Here is a 16784-nt window from a genome sequence, read left to right on the forward strand (position 1 = left end):
TGTCATCAGAGAGGACATGGAGCATCTAGCTGTCATTACACAGCAGAGATTCAGTCCCTGTCAATGAAACACAAAATAAAAGTCCAGACTCCTTAGTGTGATCAACTCTGTTTGCACCTCCTACCTCATCCCCCTAAACCTACTGTTCCAGCCAGCAGAACTACCTACTTTCTTTCTTTTTTTTTTTTTTTTAACATTTTATTTATTTATTTATTTGAAAAAGAGACAGCAGGGGGAGGAGCAGAGGGAGAGACACAAGGAGACTCCACACTGAGTGCAGAGCCTGACACGGGGTTCGATCCCAGGACCTGAGATCAGGACCTGAGCTGAAATCAAGAGTCAGCTGCTTAACTGACTGAGCCACCCAGGCTCCCCGAACTATCTATTTTCTTTGCACAGGTACTGATTGGGCTCTCTCCTCCAGACCTTACCAAAGGTGTTTCCTCCGTCTGGAATCTCTGCCCTGAATGTATGATATTATCTAGATACATGCACTATAAAATTATCCCCGGCACTCAGTAAAAGCTCTGCAAGTGTTGGGTATCATTATTATAACATCTGTCTCATTATATTGAATTACTCGTTTACTTAACCCTGTCAGTGGATTGTGAGGCTCCAGATAATAGGAACTGTTTTACTGTTCTTGAGTGCCTGGTACTTACAGCCTGGCACAGAGTAAGCATTTAATAAAAGTAGGCTCAGTGGGGCACCTGGTGGCTCAGCTGTAGGGCACTTCGGCTCAGGTCAGTATCCCAGAGTCCTGGGATCCGGCTCCCTGCTCAGCGGGAAGCCTGCTTCTCCCTCTCACACTCTCCTTGCTTGTGTTCCCTCTCTCGCTGTCTCTCTCTGTCAAATAAATAAAAATAAAATTAAAAAAAAAAGTAGGCTCAATGATACTTCCCTAATCCTTCTGTCATGTCTTTTTTTCCCACCTGTCTTCTTCTTTCTTCTGGGCCAAGGAAAATCAGAGCCTTTCCCTCTAGCTACATCAAACCACCTGGACTTTTCCTTTCCCACTCCCACAATACAGTCTGTCTGGTTCATTGGCCTCGAATTTCTAACCTTCCGGAGTGTTTTCACGTTTCCTTTCTTATTCCTCAGGACAATCCCAGGACTGAGGAAACAGACAAGAGGTGGGGAGGGGCAGGGAGATCCTGACTGAGGGTCAACTAAATGCAAGGCAATTAACCCACATCGTCTCTTTTAACCTTCTAAGAATCCTTATGGAAGTGGACGTTTTTATCCCCATTTCACGAATGTGAAAATTAAACCTCAGTAAAATTATATAAGCTGCTGGGGAACACATAGCTATTAAATGGTACAGTGGGTTTTGAACCTGGTGTCTCTGACTCTACAGCCCCTCCTAGTTCCATGACATCAAGTGAACAGATTTGTCTATTAACTGTATTATCCAAGCTGGACAGGACAGGAGGTAAAAGGTCCTGATCTCCAGCCCACCACATCTTCCATCAGATCACTTTGCATGTTATATAAAGTCTGTAACCCACAATTTAACAATCATGATATCTTACCTTGTTGCATAATTGTTTTATTTATATTAGATTCCATAAGATTGGTACTATCTTCCTTTCTCCTGGCAGGAATTGTGTCATAAATATTAGCCACCCTGAGCCTTAGTTTCCTCTTCTTTCAAATATCTATCTCACAGGACTGGCATAAACATTAAATCACTTGTGAAGGCATCTCACACAGTATCTGGCACAAACTCTCTGGAAGTATTTGTTGAATCTTCTCTTTTATGTCCTTCAACAAGTCACACAGACCTGAGTGCCTGGGTATGGCTCTGTCAGGCCTTGGTGTCTTGCTAACAACGTTGGATGAGGAGTATTGCAGTGGGCACTTGGTGGATTTTCTCCCTTACTAGCACCTGAAAGGTTTACATCAAACCAGTCCAGGATACGAGGAAAAGTGAAATGCTCCCAAACTGGGTTTAGCAATCTACTGTGTATTAGCATAGATTACACACATACTCGAACCCTGTCAGTTGGTGTAGCTAGGCCTATTTTACAGAAAGTAGTCTTAGGTAAGTTGCTAGTAAACTGCAGATCTGCCGACTCCAACCCACGTCTTAAGATACATTGGCCAGGGCTCCTTCCACTCCACCAAGCCACCTTCCAAAAGTCAGCTAAGCGCAGGGCTGGGGTGGGGGTAGAAAGCAGACCGCAGACCTTGGTATTTCCTGCTCCTCTTCCCCCTTAAGCTTCAGAGCGTGTTTCTTTTGAAGTCACAATACTTTTGCTTTGAGGATGTGCGGTCCCTTTAACGTCTTGAGTGACTTCCGCGTAGCCCCGCCCATCTCCCCTCCCCACGGCTCTGTTCCAAGCCCCACCCAGTGCTGTTTGCCCTCGGCCAATTAACGCACTTACTTAATAGGACTGGGAGGTTGGCCTCCTTACCCGGCGACTAGTGGTCCAAGTGCTCCGGGGCGGATATTCGCGTCGTTTTGTCGCGGTCCCCTCGCGGCCCTCCTCTCAGCGGTTGCGCCGCTAAGTAGCCAACTGTCCCGCCCCCTCGTTGCCATAACAGCAGTACACAACGCCTCCTTCAGCCTTTCCCCTCTTCCAAAACACTCTTTCCCGGTCGGGGGCCACGACCCTCTCCGGACCCTCATTTTCAGTAGAGCAGAACCTGGGTCTGGGCTCCTTTGCGAAGGATTGGGTGGGAGGGTTGGAGAGGGCGTCAGTCTGGTGCCCCAGAGGGGCGGGGAAATGGGGTTAGGGTGGGAAAGTGAAAAATGAGTGGAGCAAGGGTTGGGGATGGAAGGGAAGGGAGGGGTGTAGGAGGTTGGTAGCAGAACGTGGCTGAAGGGGGAGGTGGGAAGACGTGGGGAGAGGGGAGCCCGGGAAGCAGGGGGGCGGAGCTGCTAGAAGACAGTTGGAGCCCCTGTGAAGGTCCGGAAAGGCCTGGGAAGACGTCCTGAAGGGAGAGAGGTCCTTGGTGGGAAGTCAGAAGTGGAGGCTGGGAGTCAAAATGAGATGCTCACAGGGATAATGAGGGAAGCGCAGCTGGGAGGAGGTCAGGGGTGATGGGAAGGGCACCCTGTCAATGGAGGCGAGGGAGCTGAGGGTTGGCCAGAGCTGAGGACACATTCTTTCTCGGAAGGGGCACTGAGCTTGGTCTCTCACTTCAGACCCTTCAGCAGCGAAGAAAGATGTCAGATGAAGAGCTGGAAGACTTTGAGCCAGACCAGGACGATCTGGAAAAGGAAGATGATGAGAAGGAGACGGAGGAGTGGGAGGACTACAGGAAGGAGGGAGAAGAGTACTCAGAGGAAGTGAGAGCCTGGAAACGGTGGGGTGCTAAGTGTAAGGGAGAGGGTTGGGCGAGAAAGGGATGCCTGACTTCCCTTCCTCTTGCAGTGGATGCCCACCCCCCTCACGGAGGACATGATGAAGGAAGGGCTTTCTTTGCTCTGTAAGACGGGCAGTGGACTGGCTCACGCTTATGTCAAGCTGGAGGTTAAAGAGAGGTGTGCTTATGGGGGACCAGAAGAGGGCTGCAGTTGTGGGGCCCAATCTCCTTTCTCACCCTCATGCCTGGCTATTGCTGCTGGAAGTTTGGATCTCCCTTACCTTGGCCAGTGGAAGGGAAGGATAGAATTTACTTTTCGGGAGCCCTGTGACTCCCTGTATCAGAGCTGGCCTGAGGAATTGGAGGCTGTGAGGGTCTGTCAGGGGATTCCTACTGGACTCCTTCTCTTGTCCTTCGGAGGGTCAGTTCTCGGCTCTTTTTGGCAGACAGAAGTCCCTGCTCCCTGTGAAGAACCCTACCTTCCCTCCCGCTTCCTCACCACTCCCATCAATCAGTCACCCATTGTTCTCTGCTTTACAAGCCGTCTCCACACTGCCCTCTGCTTCAACAGCTCTGCCAGTCCTTGCTGGATTCTTCACCCTACCTCTGGCCTCTGCTGTCTCCTAGGGACCTGACAGACATCTTCTTGTTGCGTTCGTACATCCATCTGCGCTATGTGGATGTTTCTGAGAACCACCTCACGGACTTGTCCCCACTCAATTACCTTACCCACCTGCTCTGGCTCAAGGCTGATGGCAACAATCTGAGGAGCGCCCACCTAAACGAACTGCCCTACCTGCAGATTGCCACTTTCGCCTATAACCAGATCACCGACACCGAGGGCATCTCTCACCCTCGTCTGGGCATCCTGGATCTCAAAGGTGGGTCCTTAGGTCTGGCTACACAAGCTTCTCTCCTTCTTAGCTTGGGGCCAACAGAAGTGGGCAGTGTGGTCTTTGGCTGTGCCACACGGAAATCTTCATTCATTCGTTCATTCAGACAGCCCTTATGATTCACTATGACATTCGTATGTGCTGGACATGTAGCACTGAACAAAACAAAACCTCTAGTTTCATGTAGCTTACATTCTAGTCAGGGGAGACAAACAGCCACTGATGGACATAATAAATAAATAAATTTATGTACAACGTGAAGAGGAGATATGTGCTGTGGAAAAAAGATTAGGATAAAGGGACTAGGTAGGGGCACAGGTGGTAACTTCAGACAGGTTGATTAGGACAAGCATCGGTGAAAAGCTGACATCTGAGCAAAGATTTGAGGGAGGAGAAGGAGTTAAGCTTGTGGGCTGCTGGGCACTCTTCATTCACTCCTCAAAGGCGTGGATGGACATGTCCATGTGGCCCTCGGACTCCCAGACCACTTGCCCCAGGGCCCCAGAGGCGTCAAGTGTGGAGCTGTCCCTCCTCATAGCCACCTCGCATTAGAGGAGGGAGTGATGCAGAGGCTCCCCACATTCAGGCTCGACTGCTGAACGTTTGGAAAGACCCTTTGAGCTCTTACCGCCCTCCTGCTCCTTAGGGAACCGCATCCGCAGGGTGACGGGTCTGGACCCCCAAAAGCTGATCAGCCTGCACACACTGGAGCTTCGGGGGAACCAGCTGGACAGCACCCTGGGAATCCACCTTCCTAGGCTGAAGAACCTCTTCCTGGTAGCTCACTGAGTTAGAGGGTGGTTGGTGCGGGGAAGAGGGCACTGCTCTGGGGGCTAGGGTGCCTGGCTTCTCGTAGGCTCAGCTGCTAACCTCATCGTCATCATGATCATTTGGTATCGTTTATTGAGCCCTTCCTACCTAGCGGGGCTGATAATACATAACACATGGGGATAGAGACAGTTTGCTTTGGTCCAGGTAGTGGCATACTTTGCTGTAACTGAGGTACAGATATCAGGCGAAGGAAGCCACTTGACTGTTCAGTCTTTTTGACTCCTGAGTTGCTTCCGTCTGGGATGGTGCTGGAGCTATTTCTCCTCAGTGGAGCAGTGGGGGCTCGTGGGCCTCGGGTGGTTGCAGCATCTCCTCCTAACTGGAGGTGGCTTTGTGGGATGAGCAGCAGGGGCTCCTGCTGACCTTTCTCTGGACTGGCAGCTTCTCCTAGACTTCTTTACCATCTACACCTGTCTCTACCCACCTCCACTCCCCTCCTGCACCCCTCCGTCTCCACTCTTAGGTTTCCTGCATCTCTGACTTCTCTTCCCTGTCCCTGCTACGTTCTCCCGCTCTATGTGCTGTATCCGGGGGCTAGGCCCAGAATATGCTGAAGAAGGTGGAGGGCTTGGAACACCTAAGCAATCTCTCCACCCTGCATCTTCGAGACAACCAGATTGAAACTCTGAGTGGCTTCTCCAAGGAAATGACATCGCTACAGTATCTCAACCTGCGGTATGCACCCCTTCCAGGTCCCACTTTGTGCCTACCCTGAACCAGGAGCAGCTTCTGACCCCATGTTCATCCCTGGCCCCAAACCCCCAATCCGAGTCTGCTCCTAGACTCTCCCTTCATCCTCCATCCTGATCTTTACCCCTCCTTTCCTTACTGTATATAGCCTTGGACCCCTGAATCTTTATTCACTCAATCCGCAGTTATTGAGAATGTGCTATGTGCCAGGCTTGGTGCTGTATTTTGGGAACATCTAAAGGGATCAGAGTTGGTCCCTGTTCTCAAGGGACTCACAGTCTGGCTCCAAGTCTCTTTTCTTGGTCCTATTCAGTGTAAATTTCCTCTGCCCTTCTCCATCTCCTGGACCCCCATTTCCCTTCCCCTTTCCTGCTTCTCTTCTCCTGAGCCCCACCTATAAGGTATGGCTTCCTTACTGATGTAAAAACATAAGATGTGCTCTTATTTGAGGAGAAAAGAGTATTTGAAAGAAAATCTCTAGATAGAAAGACACTGGGGATTGGTCAGGGGGGATTTTCTTTCAGGAACCCTTGTCTGATGGAGGATTTTGTGTGTTTCTTTAAGCAAGATGTAAGGTAACTGCCTCCTTAGTCAATGTGGCCAAATCCTCAAAGCTGGCAAAGGAATGAGAACCTCCCAAGTAGGGAGAAATGGTTGCACCTTGGAGCTCCCAACTCCTGCCATGGCTCCTGGAGAAATCTCTCGCTAATTAGTCCTGCCGTGTTGGTCTGGTAGGGTTGTGGGGGGTGCTCTTTTCCTATTAATGGTCTAGATGGAGATAACAGACCCTCCTCAATGGCTGCTAACTAGGTTGTTTGGAAGTAAAGGTAGGGGGGAAGAGGTATCTCAGTGACTGGAAAATGCCTCTAGGGCCACAGATGCTAAGCGCCCCCCCCCCCGCCGCAATGCACAGGACAGTCCAGTGCAAAGTGCATGGAGTGCTGCCAGTGAGAAACTCTGTGAGGTTTAGTCACCTCCATTGAGGCTAAGGCAGAAACAACTAAGCCTGATTTCGTAAAGGCACGAGGCAAGAACCTGAAAAGAAACATACTGTACAATGAGACAGTTTAGATGACGCTGCCAGGAGGCCACAGACCATCCCTAGCTCTAGCTCCTTCCACCTCCATGAGCTCCGATCCCAGTTCCTTCTCCACTGGCCTGGGTCCTCCTTTCTCACCTTTGATTAGGTACGACTGACACACAAGAAGTTTGGCCCTGCAAGGGAGATTTCCCCCTCCTCTCCAACTACAGACCAAGCTTTTTTGCTCCAAAAGGAGAAATAGGACCAGCGCCGTGCAGAACAGACTGTGGCGCTCACGGGGTCCTGGAAGGCCAGAGGCAGGACTGGAGGAGGGCTGGACCACCCTGGCTCTGCTGTGCTATCTGGCTCTGCTGAGCAAGCTAGTCCACAGGGGCAGTGTTTCTAGGGAAACTGGAACCCAGTGGGAGAATCCCCCAGGGGCCTTCTTCCTGGCAGTGGGGCCCTCCAAAGCCCATTATTCCCCCCTCCGGGGGTGAATCTCTCCTGACCCCACCGCAGGGGCAACATGGTGACCCAGCTGGGGGAGCTAGCCAAGCTTCGGGACCTGCCCAAGCTGCGAGCCCTGGTGCTGTTGGACAACCCGTGTACCGATGAGAACGACTATCGCCAGGAGGCCCTCGTGCAGATAGCACACCTCGAACGCCTGGATAAAGATTTCTACGAGGAGGAGGAGCGGGCTGATGCTGATGAGATCCGTCAGAGGTTGAAGGAGACCCAGGAGCAGAAGGCTGAGGCTGAGCACGACTCCGAACTGGAGCTGCCATCCGTGTAGCTCTTTGAGCCCCCAAGGACAGTAAGGAAGCTGACAGGGAGCAGGAAGAGGAGGCCAAGCGTCTGTCAGATGGGGCAAGAGAAGTTGGATACAGGAGCAGGTGGCTGAGGCAGGGATACGGAGAGAGAGGAGAACCTTGGAGAGACCCGGCTTAGGAGTCAGGGGGTGTCTTGGGGTGAGGAGAAAGGACCAGAGGGGCCTGGGAAAAGGCTCGGGAGGGTACATTAGGAGAGGAACAGTCAGGAAGAGAACTGGGGTGGCAGGCAGAGATGCCGGTGTGGGGTGGCGTGCATGAAGCTCAGCTGGAGAGGACAGGTCTGGGGTGCCGTGTGGGGGTGGGGGTGGAAGTGGTGGTTGGGGATGGAAGCTGGGCCTAGAAGAGGAGGCAGGGGAGGAAGATCTTGCACTAAAAATCTGAAGCTAAAAATAACAGGAAACAGGGGTGGGGGGAAGAAAGGAGGGCAGGATGAGGCAGATGGAGACTGAGGAGACCAGCCCAGGGGAGTGTGGCCACTGGGCACTCTGGACCGGGGCACAGGAAGCAAGGGGAACGCAGGAGGGCCCAGGGGCTTTACTCCTGCCCTCTTCCTCCAGGAGATCAAAGACACTGCTCCCAAGACCTGAGAAGACTGGCAGGGAGCGGTGCTGCCACATTCACACCCCTCATCCTGAGCCAGGGCGTGCCTTCTCTTGCCCCAGCCCTGGGAATTCGTCACAGCCTGCCGCCCAGCCTCTGTAATGGGCACCTGGGCAGCGTCTGGGTGGGCCTGCGCCCTGCCTGGAACCTGTGTGCGTGTGCGTGTGTGTGTGTGTTTATGTGTGCGTGTGTGTTTGTGCGCGCGCGCGCGCGCGCGCGCTGGGGGGCCCTCAGGCAGATGTAGGTGGTGGGCCTGCATGCGCCCAGGGGATGCTTGCAGGGCTGGCTGCAGAGGAGCTGCGGAGGCGAGGCGGCTGGGTGTGCTAGGCACAGTTTGGTGTTCAAATAAAGAGACATTTTGATACTCTTGTGTCTGACCGGGGTTGTGAGACACCAAGTCTGTCATGGACTTCACTGGCGTGAGGCTGTGCCTGTTATTTTTCAGGGGAGCGGGGCGTGGGTGTGAGCGCGCGTGGGTGCCGGGCCTCAAGTCCTGGGTCGCCCCCAGCCCCTCCCCCATCGCTCTCCTAAAAAAAANCCGCCCGCCGTCCGGGAGCCGCAGCCGCCGCCACCACCACTCCCGCTCTCTGCGCCGCCGCCGCCGCCGCCGCCGCCGCCGCCGCTGCCGCCACTGCCACCGCCACAGGCTGAGTCTGCAGCCCCGAGGTGAAGCCCCGGCCGGCCCCTGCGCCCTTCCAGCCCCCTCCCCTAGCCGCCGCGCCCCTCGCCCTCTCCCCTAGCCTGTGCGCACCGCTCGCCCTGAGGCGCTGCGCACCTGCTCTGTCATCCGCACCTCCCCCGGGCACCCTCCCTCCCCGGCCTTCTGGGCCCGCTCCTCTCGGATTCTGGCTGTCGCCCCCTCCTCACTGGGGCGCCAGGCCTCTCCGCACCTGTTTCTCTCTAACTGCGCCTTTCTCTACCCTTGCCTGACCCTTTACTCTCCCCACGCCCCTCTTCGCCTCGGGTTCTGTCGATGTTAGGTTCGGGGGTCTCCCCCGGCAGTGTAGTTTTATCCTGGCACGTCCCCTGGCTTTGCATCTGGGGAAATGTCTTCTCTTCCCATTCCTCAGCATCCCTAGACTTCTAGACTCCCCTCTTTCCCACTCCTCCCCCGCAGTGCCTCTCTCCTTTTACATTACCTCTCGCTGCTGCATGGGGGAGGGATGGGAGGAGGGGAGAATTTGTCTAGGGGGGGTTTGGGGGCGGGGAGGATGGGCCCAGCCTTGCCTCTCCCCCAGATCTCTTCTCCCTCCCCGCTCACCCCCCAGGGACTGAGGGTTTCCCCAGGACCCTCTCCCAAGACTTCTGTACTGTACATCTCTTGGGAAGAGGAGGGCCGTATATTTGGGAGAGGGACTGGGATCTTGGAGTGGGGGTTGGGGTGTTAAGTTGGCTGGGATGGGGACTCTGGAGGAGAGGCCCCAGCTGCCCAGATAGCCCATCTTCTTTTTGGCTCCAAGGAGAAATGCAAGGCTGGCAGCCATTACACTCTGAGATCTGGGGGAACCCCACCAGTTGGCTGCTGGAGCTACTGAGGGGGCCAGGGAATCTCTGCCAGTGCCCCTCCCTCCTCACTGCGGTGTCCTCCCTTCTCACCGTTTGATTCTACCCCTCCCCCCACTGCAGTGACCTCCCCTTCCTCACTGCATTGACCTTCTCTCCCCCATGGGGTGGGGGGGATCCCTTCTAAAGCCAGGACTGCAGCCAGCTCCTCCCTACCCCCCACCCACTGCAGTAACCTCTTTCCCATCCCTCCCAGCCTCTAGCCCCGCCCACTGATCAGGCTCCACCTCTCTAAACCTCTTATCTTTCTCCTTCCTTCCCTTCCACGCAAGATCTCAGCCATCATGTCGATAGAGAAGATCTGGGCCCGGGAGATCCTGGACTCCCGTGGGAATCCCACAGTGGAGGTGGATCTCCACACTGCCAGAGGTAGCGAGCAGGGCCCCGTGTCCCCTGGCCCTGGAGGGGAAGCTGCCTTGATTCCCAGTGGGGATGGGGTGCTGGGCCAGGCTTACAAGCCTGGATTATGGGGGTTGGGACCTCTTTGTCCAGGGGAGCCAGGATAGGCCAATCTCTGTGTCCTGTTTTAGTGTATGGGATATATCGTGCCTCTGCACGTCTGTGTGTGCACCTGCGTGCATGTGTGCTTGTGTGTGCGGCCTGCATAGCTTCGTATGTGTGGGTTCCTCCTCGTGCATGTGGGACCTCAGCTGGGCAGAGGAGGAGGCCCCTCTGTGTGTGTGTGTGTGTGTGTGTGTGTGTGTTAGAGAGCAGCCTGGGAATGTGACTGGATGTGGCAGGCAGTTTGGAGCAGGAAGGCTGAAGGGATCCCTGGGCCCCGTAGTATCCTTCTGTGCCCCTCCTTATTTCATGTTCCTCTCCCAGGTCTTTTCCGGGCTGCGGTGCCCAGTGGAGCTTCCACTGGGATCTATGAGGCCCTGGAGCTGAGGGATGGGGACAAACAGCGTTACTTAGGCAAAGGTGAGGCCTTTTCTCTTTTCCAGGCTCTCCCATCCCTCAGCTTTATACTCGTATTACCTCACACCAGTTCCTGACTGCTTTCTTGCATGCCCCCCACGTCTGGCCCCTTCCAGCCTGACCCAGTCTGGCCTCCCCACCTCTCCCTAGGTGTCCTGAAGGCAGTGGACCACATCAACACCACCATCGCTCCTGCCCTCATCAGCTCAGTGAGGCCCACTCTTTGCTGGGGGCTGGGTGTGGGGGGGTGGGGGGCACTGGTGGGCAGGACCAGGGTCCTGGAAGGAATCCTAGATTAGGGGAGGAGGGAGCAAAGAGAGAAAGGTCTGCCTCTTGGGAATCATGGTTACCAAGGGAAGGGTGGGAAGACTCTTTGACTGCCGCCTGCTTCCATGGGGTTCAGGTCCTCTAATCCAAACAGGCTGCTCTCCCAGGAGCCCTGATCAGAGGTGAACCTATGTGTGAATGGGGTGGGGCCCTCTGCCTTAGGGCCCAGCCTCCATGCTGGCCTGGGGTGATGGTGGCTCTGCTCACAGGGCCTCTCTGTGGTGGAGCAGGAGAAGCTGGACAACCTGATGCTGGAGCTGGATGGGACTGAGAACAAGTGTAAGCCGGGGCTGGGAGAAAGTGGGGAGGCGGGAGGGGGAGGACGTGTGGAGCAGACAGTGTGGAGCGCTTGGGGGGGCTTCCTTAGGAAGGACTGTAATGACTTAGCCCATCTTCCATTCTCCTCCCAAAGCCAGAATAAAAGAAGATGAATTTAACTGCAGTGGGAGGGAGTGACATTAGACAGAAGGAAGAACTTCTTCGCAGCATGAAGAGGGCGAGCTGGCAGGAGATAGTCTGTGGTCTCAGGATGTTTAGAAATAGGTGGAGCTCTCTGCCCTTTCCCATCACGTTGTGCGCGCACGCGTGTGTGCGTGCGTGTGTGTGTTAGTGTGTGCATGTGTGTGTGTGTGCGTGCGTGTGTGTTTCCTCGCTATTTTCAGGAGGGCACTGATGAGGTGTTGCAGGAGTGGAGAGGGAGGAGGGGGTCTCCTTTACTGCCTCCTTTTGGGGAGTACAGGTGGAGGCCAGGGCTCGAAAAGACGGGGGACATTTTTGCTCAGTGCCTTCTTCTGTAATCTCCCAGCCAAGTTTGGGGCCAATGCCATCCTGGGTGTGTCCCTGGCCGTGTGTAAGGCAGGTGCAGCTGAGCGGGAGTTGCCCCTATACCGCCACATTGCTCAGCTGGCTGGAAACTCGGACCTCATCCTGCCCGTGCCGGTGAGCCCTGCCCACCCTGCCTGGGCCTCTCCCAGGGGTGGGGTGGGGGAGCATGAAACTTTGTGAGGAATGATGGGGGGGAAAGTGCATTGAGGCAGCTAAAGAGAAAGGATGGGGACAGGAGACTTTGAGTCTGGGAAGCTAGGGCAGATTTGGGCTCTTAGGTTAACACTCTCCAGGGGTGAAGGAGGGAAGTGCTCTGTGACTTTTCTGTCCTGTGGCCCCCAGGCCTTCAATGTGATCAATGGTGGCTCTCATGCTGGGAATAAGCTGGCCATGCAGGAATTTATGATCCTCCCAGTGGGCGCCGAGAGCTTTCGGGATGCCATGCGACTCGGGGCGGAGGTCTACCACACACTCAAGGGGGTCATCAAGGACAAGTACGGCAAGGATGCCACCAACGTGGGAGATGAAGGCGGCTTTGCCCCCAACATCCTAGAGAACAGTGAAGGTGAGGCCAGGAGCCCCACTCCCTGCTTTAAGTCTCAGTCTGTCCTGGGACATCAGGAAGGGCCACACACTTCACCAGGTCCTGAGGAGTATGAGTGGGAGGCCCTTGAGCTAGCTCAAAGAGGTGCTGGTCCTGGGACTGGGTCCCAGAGGGCCTACCACATTCACATGCAGGCCGAAGAGGACAGTCTTCACCTGCCCAGCCAGATCTGTTAGCAACTATAAGTTCTTACTGGAGTCCCTGAGAATGCCAGGAGGTGGTCTAGGTGACTTGCAGGATCCATCCTGGACTTGAACTTCATAGGACTCTCAGTTTGGTGAGATATACCATACTCTAGGGATTCTATTCTCAGTCTATCCCACTTCCACCCCAACCTCTCAGGCCTCTAAGATCCCTAGTTTTTCTCTGCCTTGGCAGGAGCTGTATGGTGAATAAAAACAATAACAGGAAGTGGCTGAGAGTTCAGGTTCTGGGGCCAAATTGCCTCTATTTGAACCCTGACTTGAGGAGTTACTGGCTGGTGATCTTTCTTACTTAACTTCTCTGTGCTTGTCTTTCTTATCTGTAAAATGGGAATAATAACAGTATCTACCTCTTGGCATCATTGTACTTAGGGGACATAGTTAGCCCTCAATAAATGATAGCTATTTACAAACAACCTGTGATGAACAGAACTGCATGCCTCTGCCTTCCTAGAAGATGGCCTGCTCTTCCCAGCCCTGGGGAAAACCCCACCAGCAACAGTCCTCCGCCTGGGCTCTGAATTTCTTTCTTACTCTCATTCCTTTTTGCCCACCCTTTCTGCTAGTAATCTCACTGTATTCCATCCCCAGCCCTGGAGCTGGTGAAGGAAGCCATCGACAAGGCTGGCTACACAGAAAAGATTGTCATTGGCATGGATGTCGCTGCCTCGGAGTTTCATCGTGATGGCAAATATGACTTGGACTTCAAGTCTCCTGCTGATCCTTCCCGATACATCACTGGGGACCAGCTGGGGGCCCTCTACCAGGACTTTGTCAGGGACTATCCTGGTGAGAACAAGGGGTGTGGGAGGGAGGGCAGCACGAGGGTCAAGGGGCAGACAGGGATGTGTGGGGCAACTCTGGCCCGTATGGGGGGCTTTCTCAGGTGGCAGGTCTAAGAAGAGCCTGAGAATCAGGGCCGGGTGGGGGGCAGGGAAGGAGCCTCCTGCAGAGACAGGATTTTGTAGGTGGTTTAAATATGCAGGTACCCATGGTGAATCTGTTTTATCTACCTGTGTCCTGATTAAAGTTGTATGTTCCAAGCTACTGGGATCATGGGGAGGGCCTTGGAAGGAACCAGCGATGGTGAGAGGGTGGCGGGGCCCAGCAGGGAACTTATACATGTCAGTGTTTTTGACTGATGAAGTTGTGGGTGCTGAGTGGAGCTGCAGGCGCTGTGGGAGTAGAACAGGAAGGCTGGCGAGGAGCCGAGGAGCTCTCCAAGCCTGTGACCCAAGGGCTGTGACCCCTGCATGGAGGAAGCTGGTTTCCATTTCCCTGAGACAGAGCAAGAGAAAATAGGCATAAATGCAGAATGAAGGATTTAGAATAGCACTGAGGAAAAGCTTCCTGGGAATGAAAGTGGGAAAATGCAAAAGAGCGAGAGTCTTTTGAGAAAGACTCTGAACCCTTGGTTTTTGGAAGGCTTTCTTTTCTTTCCTTTCCTTTTCTTTTTTTTCTTTCTTTCCCATTTATTTTCTTTGAAAGATTTTAGTTATTTGAGAGGGAAAGAGCGCATGGGGGGTGGGTGGAGAGCAGAGGGGGAGGAGGAAGAAGGGGGAAAAATCCCAAGCAGACTCCATGCTGGGTGTGGAGCCCGACCTAGGGCTCGATCCCACAACCCCGAAATCATGACCTGGGCCGAAACCAAGCGTCAGACACTCGACCAACTGAGCCACCTAGGCGCCCCTGGTAGATTTTCTGAAAGAATCGAGGTAAGAATTGGGGCTAGGCTCATCTTGGAGGCAGGGAAGCAAGGATGGGCAGGGTCAGTTTGCCAGCGGATCTGTCCATTTCAGGGAACCATAGGGGGAGGCGTTTCTGCCTGATGCAGAGCTCCAGGGAGGATCAGCAGCCCCTCCTGCTCTCCCTCCAGTGGTCTCCATTGAGGACCCCTTTGACCAGGATGATTGGGCTGCCTGGTCGAAGTTCACAGCCAATGTAGGGATCCAGATTGTGGGTGATGACCTGACCGTGACCAACCCAAAGCGTATCGAGCGGGCAGTGGAGGAAAAGGCCTGCAACTGTCTGCTGCTCAAGGTCAACCAGATCGGTTCTGTCACTGAAGCCATCCAAGCGTGAGTGTCCCCTGGCTCTCCCCGATCCAGCCCGTTTCTACAGGACCTCTCCAGCAAGTGCTCCCAGCCTCGTCCTGGCATAGTTACTGAAGAGAGCGGGGAACCTGTGGTCACTTTCCCGGCTCTTTTGGTTCTGCCCTCCTCCACCCCATGCCCTTTGCCCCTTCCAGAGAGCTTCCTGCCAGGTGTTTCTTGACATAGACCGGTGTTGGGGCTGGGAAGGGAGTGCCCGGTGTGAGGGACTGGGGTTCAGTGCTGGTGTGTGGCTGCAGGTGCAAGCTGGCCCAGGAGAATGGCTGGGGGGTCATGGTGAGTCATCGCTCAGGAGAGACTGAGGACACGTTCATCGCCGACTTGGTGGTGGGGCTGTGCACAGGCCAGGTGGGTGCAAGGGACATCTTTGTGGAATAGTGGGTTCTGGTCAGGTGGGTGGGTCTTTCTTTCCAGGTGTTTGCGGGTGTCAGGAGAATGTCAAGGGAGTGTAAGTTTTTTTAGGAGATGAAGGGGCAGCCACTGAGTGGCTTATCTTTGGGTGTATTTCAGATCAAGACTGGAGCCCCGTGCCGTTCGGAGCGTCTGGCTAAGTACAACCAGCTCATGAGGTGAGGACATCTGGGGGATGGAGCCCGGGACCCATTGGGTTAAAAGCTCTGTTTGCCCATCCTCCCATCTCTGATACCCAGGGCCTGGAAAACAGTAGATATCCAGACAATACTTGGTTTTGAATGACGGCTCTACTGATGGCCTGATTGCTGGCTCCCATAGGTCACATAGGAAAGCCAGGGGATGACCACGCTGGGGCCAGGACACAGACGCAGCTGGTGTGATGGGTTTGGAGGCCAGGGGCCTCAGAAACAGAAGCAGGAGCCTCCCACTTCCCTGACTCTTTGTTCTCTGGCTCCTCTCTCTCAGAATTGAAGAAGAGCTGGGGGACGAAGCCCGCTTCGCTGGACATAATTTCCGCAATCCCAGTGTGCTGTGATCCCTCTCCTTGCCCGGATACTTGGAACCCCTCTCCCATCCTCCTGGAACCTCTTTCTTCCTGTCCTGCTCTGTGACCTCTCACCCCGGACCTCCTGGCTGACCTGCTGCGCTGCTCCTTGGCTTGTCCGGCCCCTGCTGTGTGCTCTCCCCGCTCCGGGTTCCACACTCTCCACTTCTCTGTCCTTTCTATTCTCTCTCCTCAAAAACTGGCCATGGGACTGAGGATTAGAAGGGTGTCCATGGAAGAACAGTCAGGGTCTGGGACAGGTGCATCGGGGTGGTTGGCGAGGCGTATCGAGAGGGGCCATGTGTCACTGTGTGTGTCGCTTCTAGACGTTTTCCATGTTGCGTAGGAGCCAGGAAGCGCGGGGAGCTGAGGTGGAGGGGTGTGCTGGCCGCGTGGTCATGCCTGGCCCGAGCCTTTAGTGGATTATTTATTCATTCATTTGTCTTCTTAATTAATTCATCGTTTCTCCATAACTTGTGAGCCCAAACCTGGCCTGACTAGAAGTGAGTGAGTGTGTGTGTGTGTGTGTGTGTGTGTGTGTGTGTGTGTGTGTGAGATGTGACAAGATTCGGAGATGGCCTGGGGCTGGGAGGTCTTGCTGGAACGGGAAGGGTAACAGAAAAGGGCCTTGCCCATCAGCTCGTTTGTGTCTAGCAGCCCTTAGCCAAAGCCGGCTCGGTCAAGAGGTGGGGCCGTGTGCCCGGGGACTCTTCCCCCTAACTCTCTCCTCAGCCCCGGCTTCCCTGTTCTTCCTCCAGCTGCACCAGAGCAATGTCTCACTCCCCTGTGCCATGTTCCACAGTTGCCACCCCCTCTGTGGCGTGGAAATGAGCACCACCATTAAAGTCTGAATCACAGTGTGTTGTTGTGTCTGAAGAGTCTTACTCTAGTCCATGTGAGGGGAGAGAAGACGGAGCACCCGGAAGTTGGTGAACCTGCATAACTGAGCTGGGGAGCACACAGAAAGAGGAAGAAACCAAACAAGTATGGCTGAGACGATGGCATTGCCTACCCCTCCCTGGCCAGGTGGGGACCCTGTTGCCCCTGCCTTCTTAGCAGCCAGTCTGGCTCTGGGACCCAGGCGAATGAAGGGTTCTC

General features: G+C 54.5%; 2 protein-coding genes across 5 annotated transcripts; both read left to right on the top strand.

The window, feature by feature from the left end:
- The first annotated feature begins 2387 nt into the window (after positions 1–2387).
- Positions 2388–8700, top strand: LRRC23 (leucine rich repeat containing 23). Of its 4 annotated transcripts, none has more exons than XM_034646156.1 (7): positions 2388–2653; positions 3152–3295; positions 3381–3490; positions 3940–4193; positions 4852–4982; positions 5575–5711; positions 7267–8700. In XM_034646156.1, exons 2-7 carry the CDS (start codon positions 3173–3175, stop codon positions 7538–7540), a joined length of 1029 nt encoding a protein of 342 aa, XP_034502047.1. In that variant the 5' UTR covers positions 2388–2653; positions 3152–3172; the 3' UTR covers positions 7541–8700. The 4 variants fall into 4 exon arrangements, with proteins under 4 accessions (XP_034502047.1, XP_019658335.1, XP_034502048.1 ...); XM_019802776.2 differs by lacking the exon at positions 2388–2653 and having other exon boundaries at positions 2824–3295; positions 7267–7561; positions 8135–8700; XM_034646157.1 differs by lacking the exon at positions 2388–2653 and adding an exon at positions 2824–2951.
- Positions 8701–8715: 15 nt separating this feature from the next.
- Positions 8716–16546, top strand: ENO2 (enolase 2). The gene is made up of 12 exons (XM_002922227.3): positions 8716–8843; positions 10013–10109; positions 10566–10661; positions 10809–10867; positions 11195–11264; positions 11791–11924; positions 12153–12375; positions 13209–13406; positions 14494–14695; positions 14968–15076; positions 15239–15297; positions 15608–16546. The coding sequence occupies exons 2-12, from the start codon at positions 10025–10027 to the stop codon at positions 15675–15677; spliced, it is 1305 nt and encodes a 434-aa protein (XP_002922273.1). The 5' UTR covers positions 8716–8843; positions 10013–10024; the 3' UTR covers positions 15678–16546.
- Positions 16547–16784: the final 238 nt, after the last annotated feature.

This window comes from Ailuropoda melanoleuca, chromosome 16 (genome assembly GCF_002007445.2).
Source record: "Ailuropoda melanoleuca isolate Jingjing chromosome 16, ASM200744v2, whole genome shotgun sequence".
In the NCBI taxonomy this organism is placed as follows: domain Eukaryota; kingdom Metazoa; phylum Chordata; class Mammalia; order Carnivora; family Ursidae; genus Ailuropoda; species Ailuropoda melanoleuca.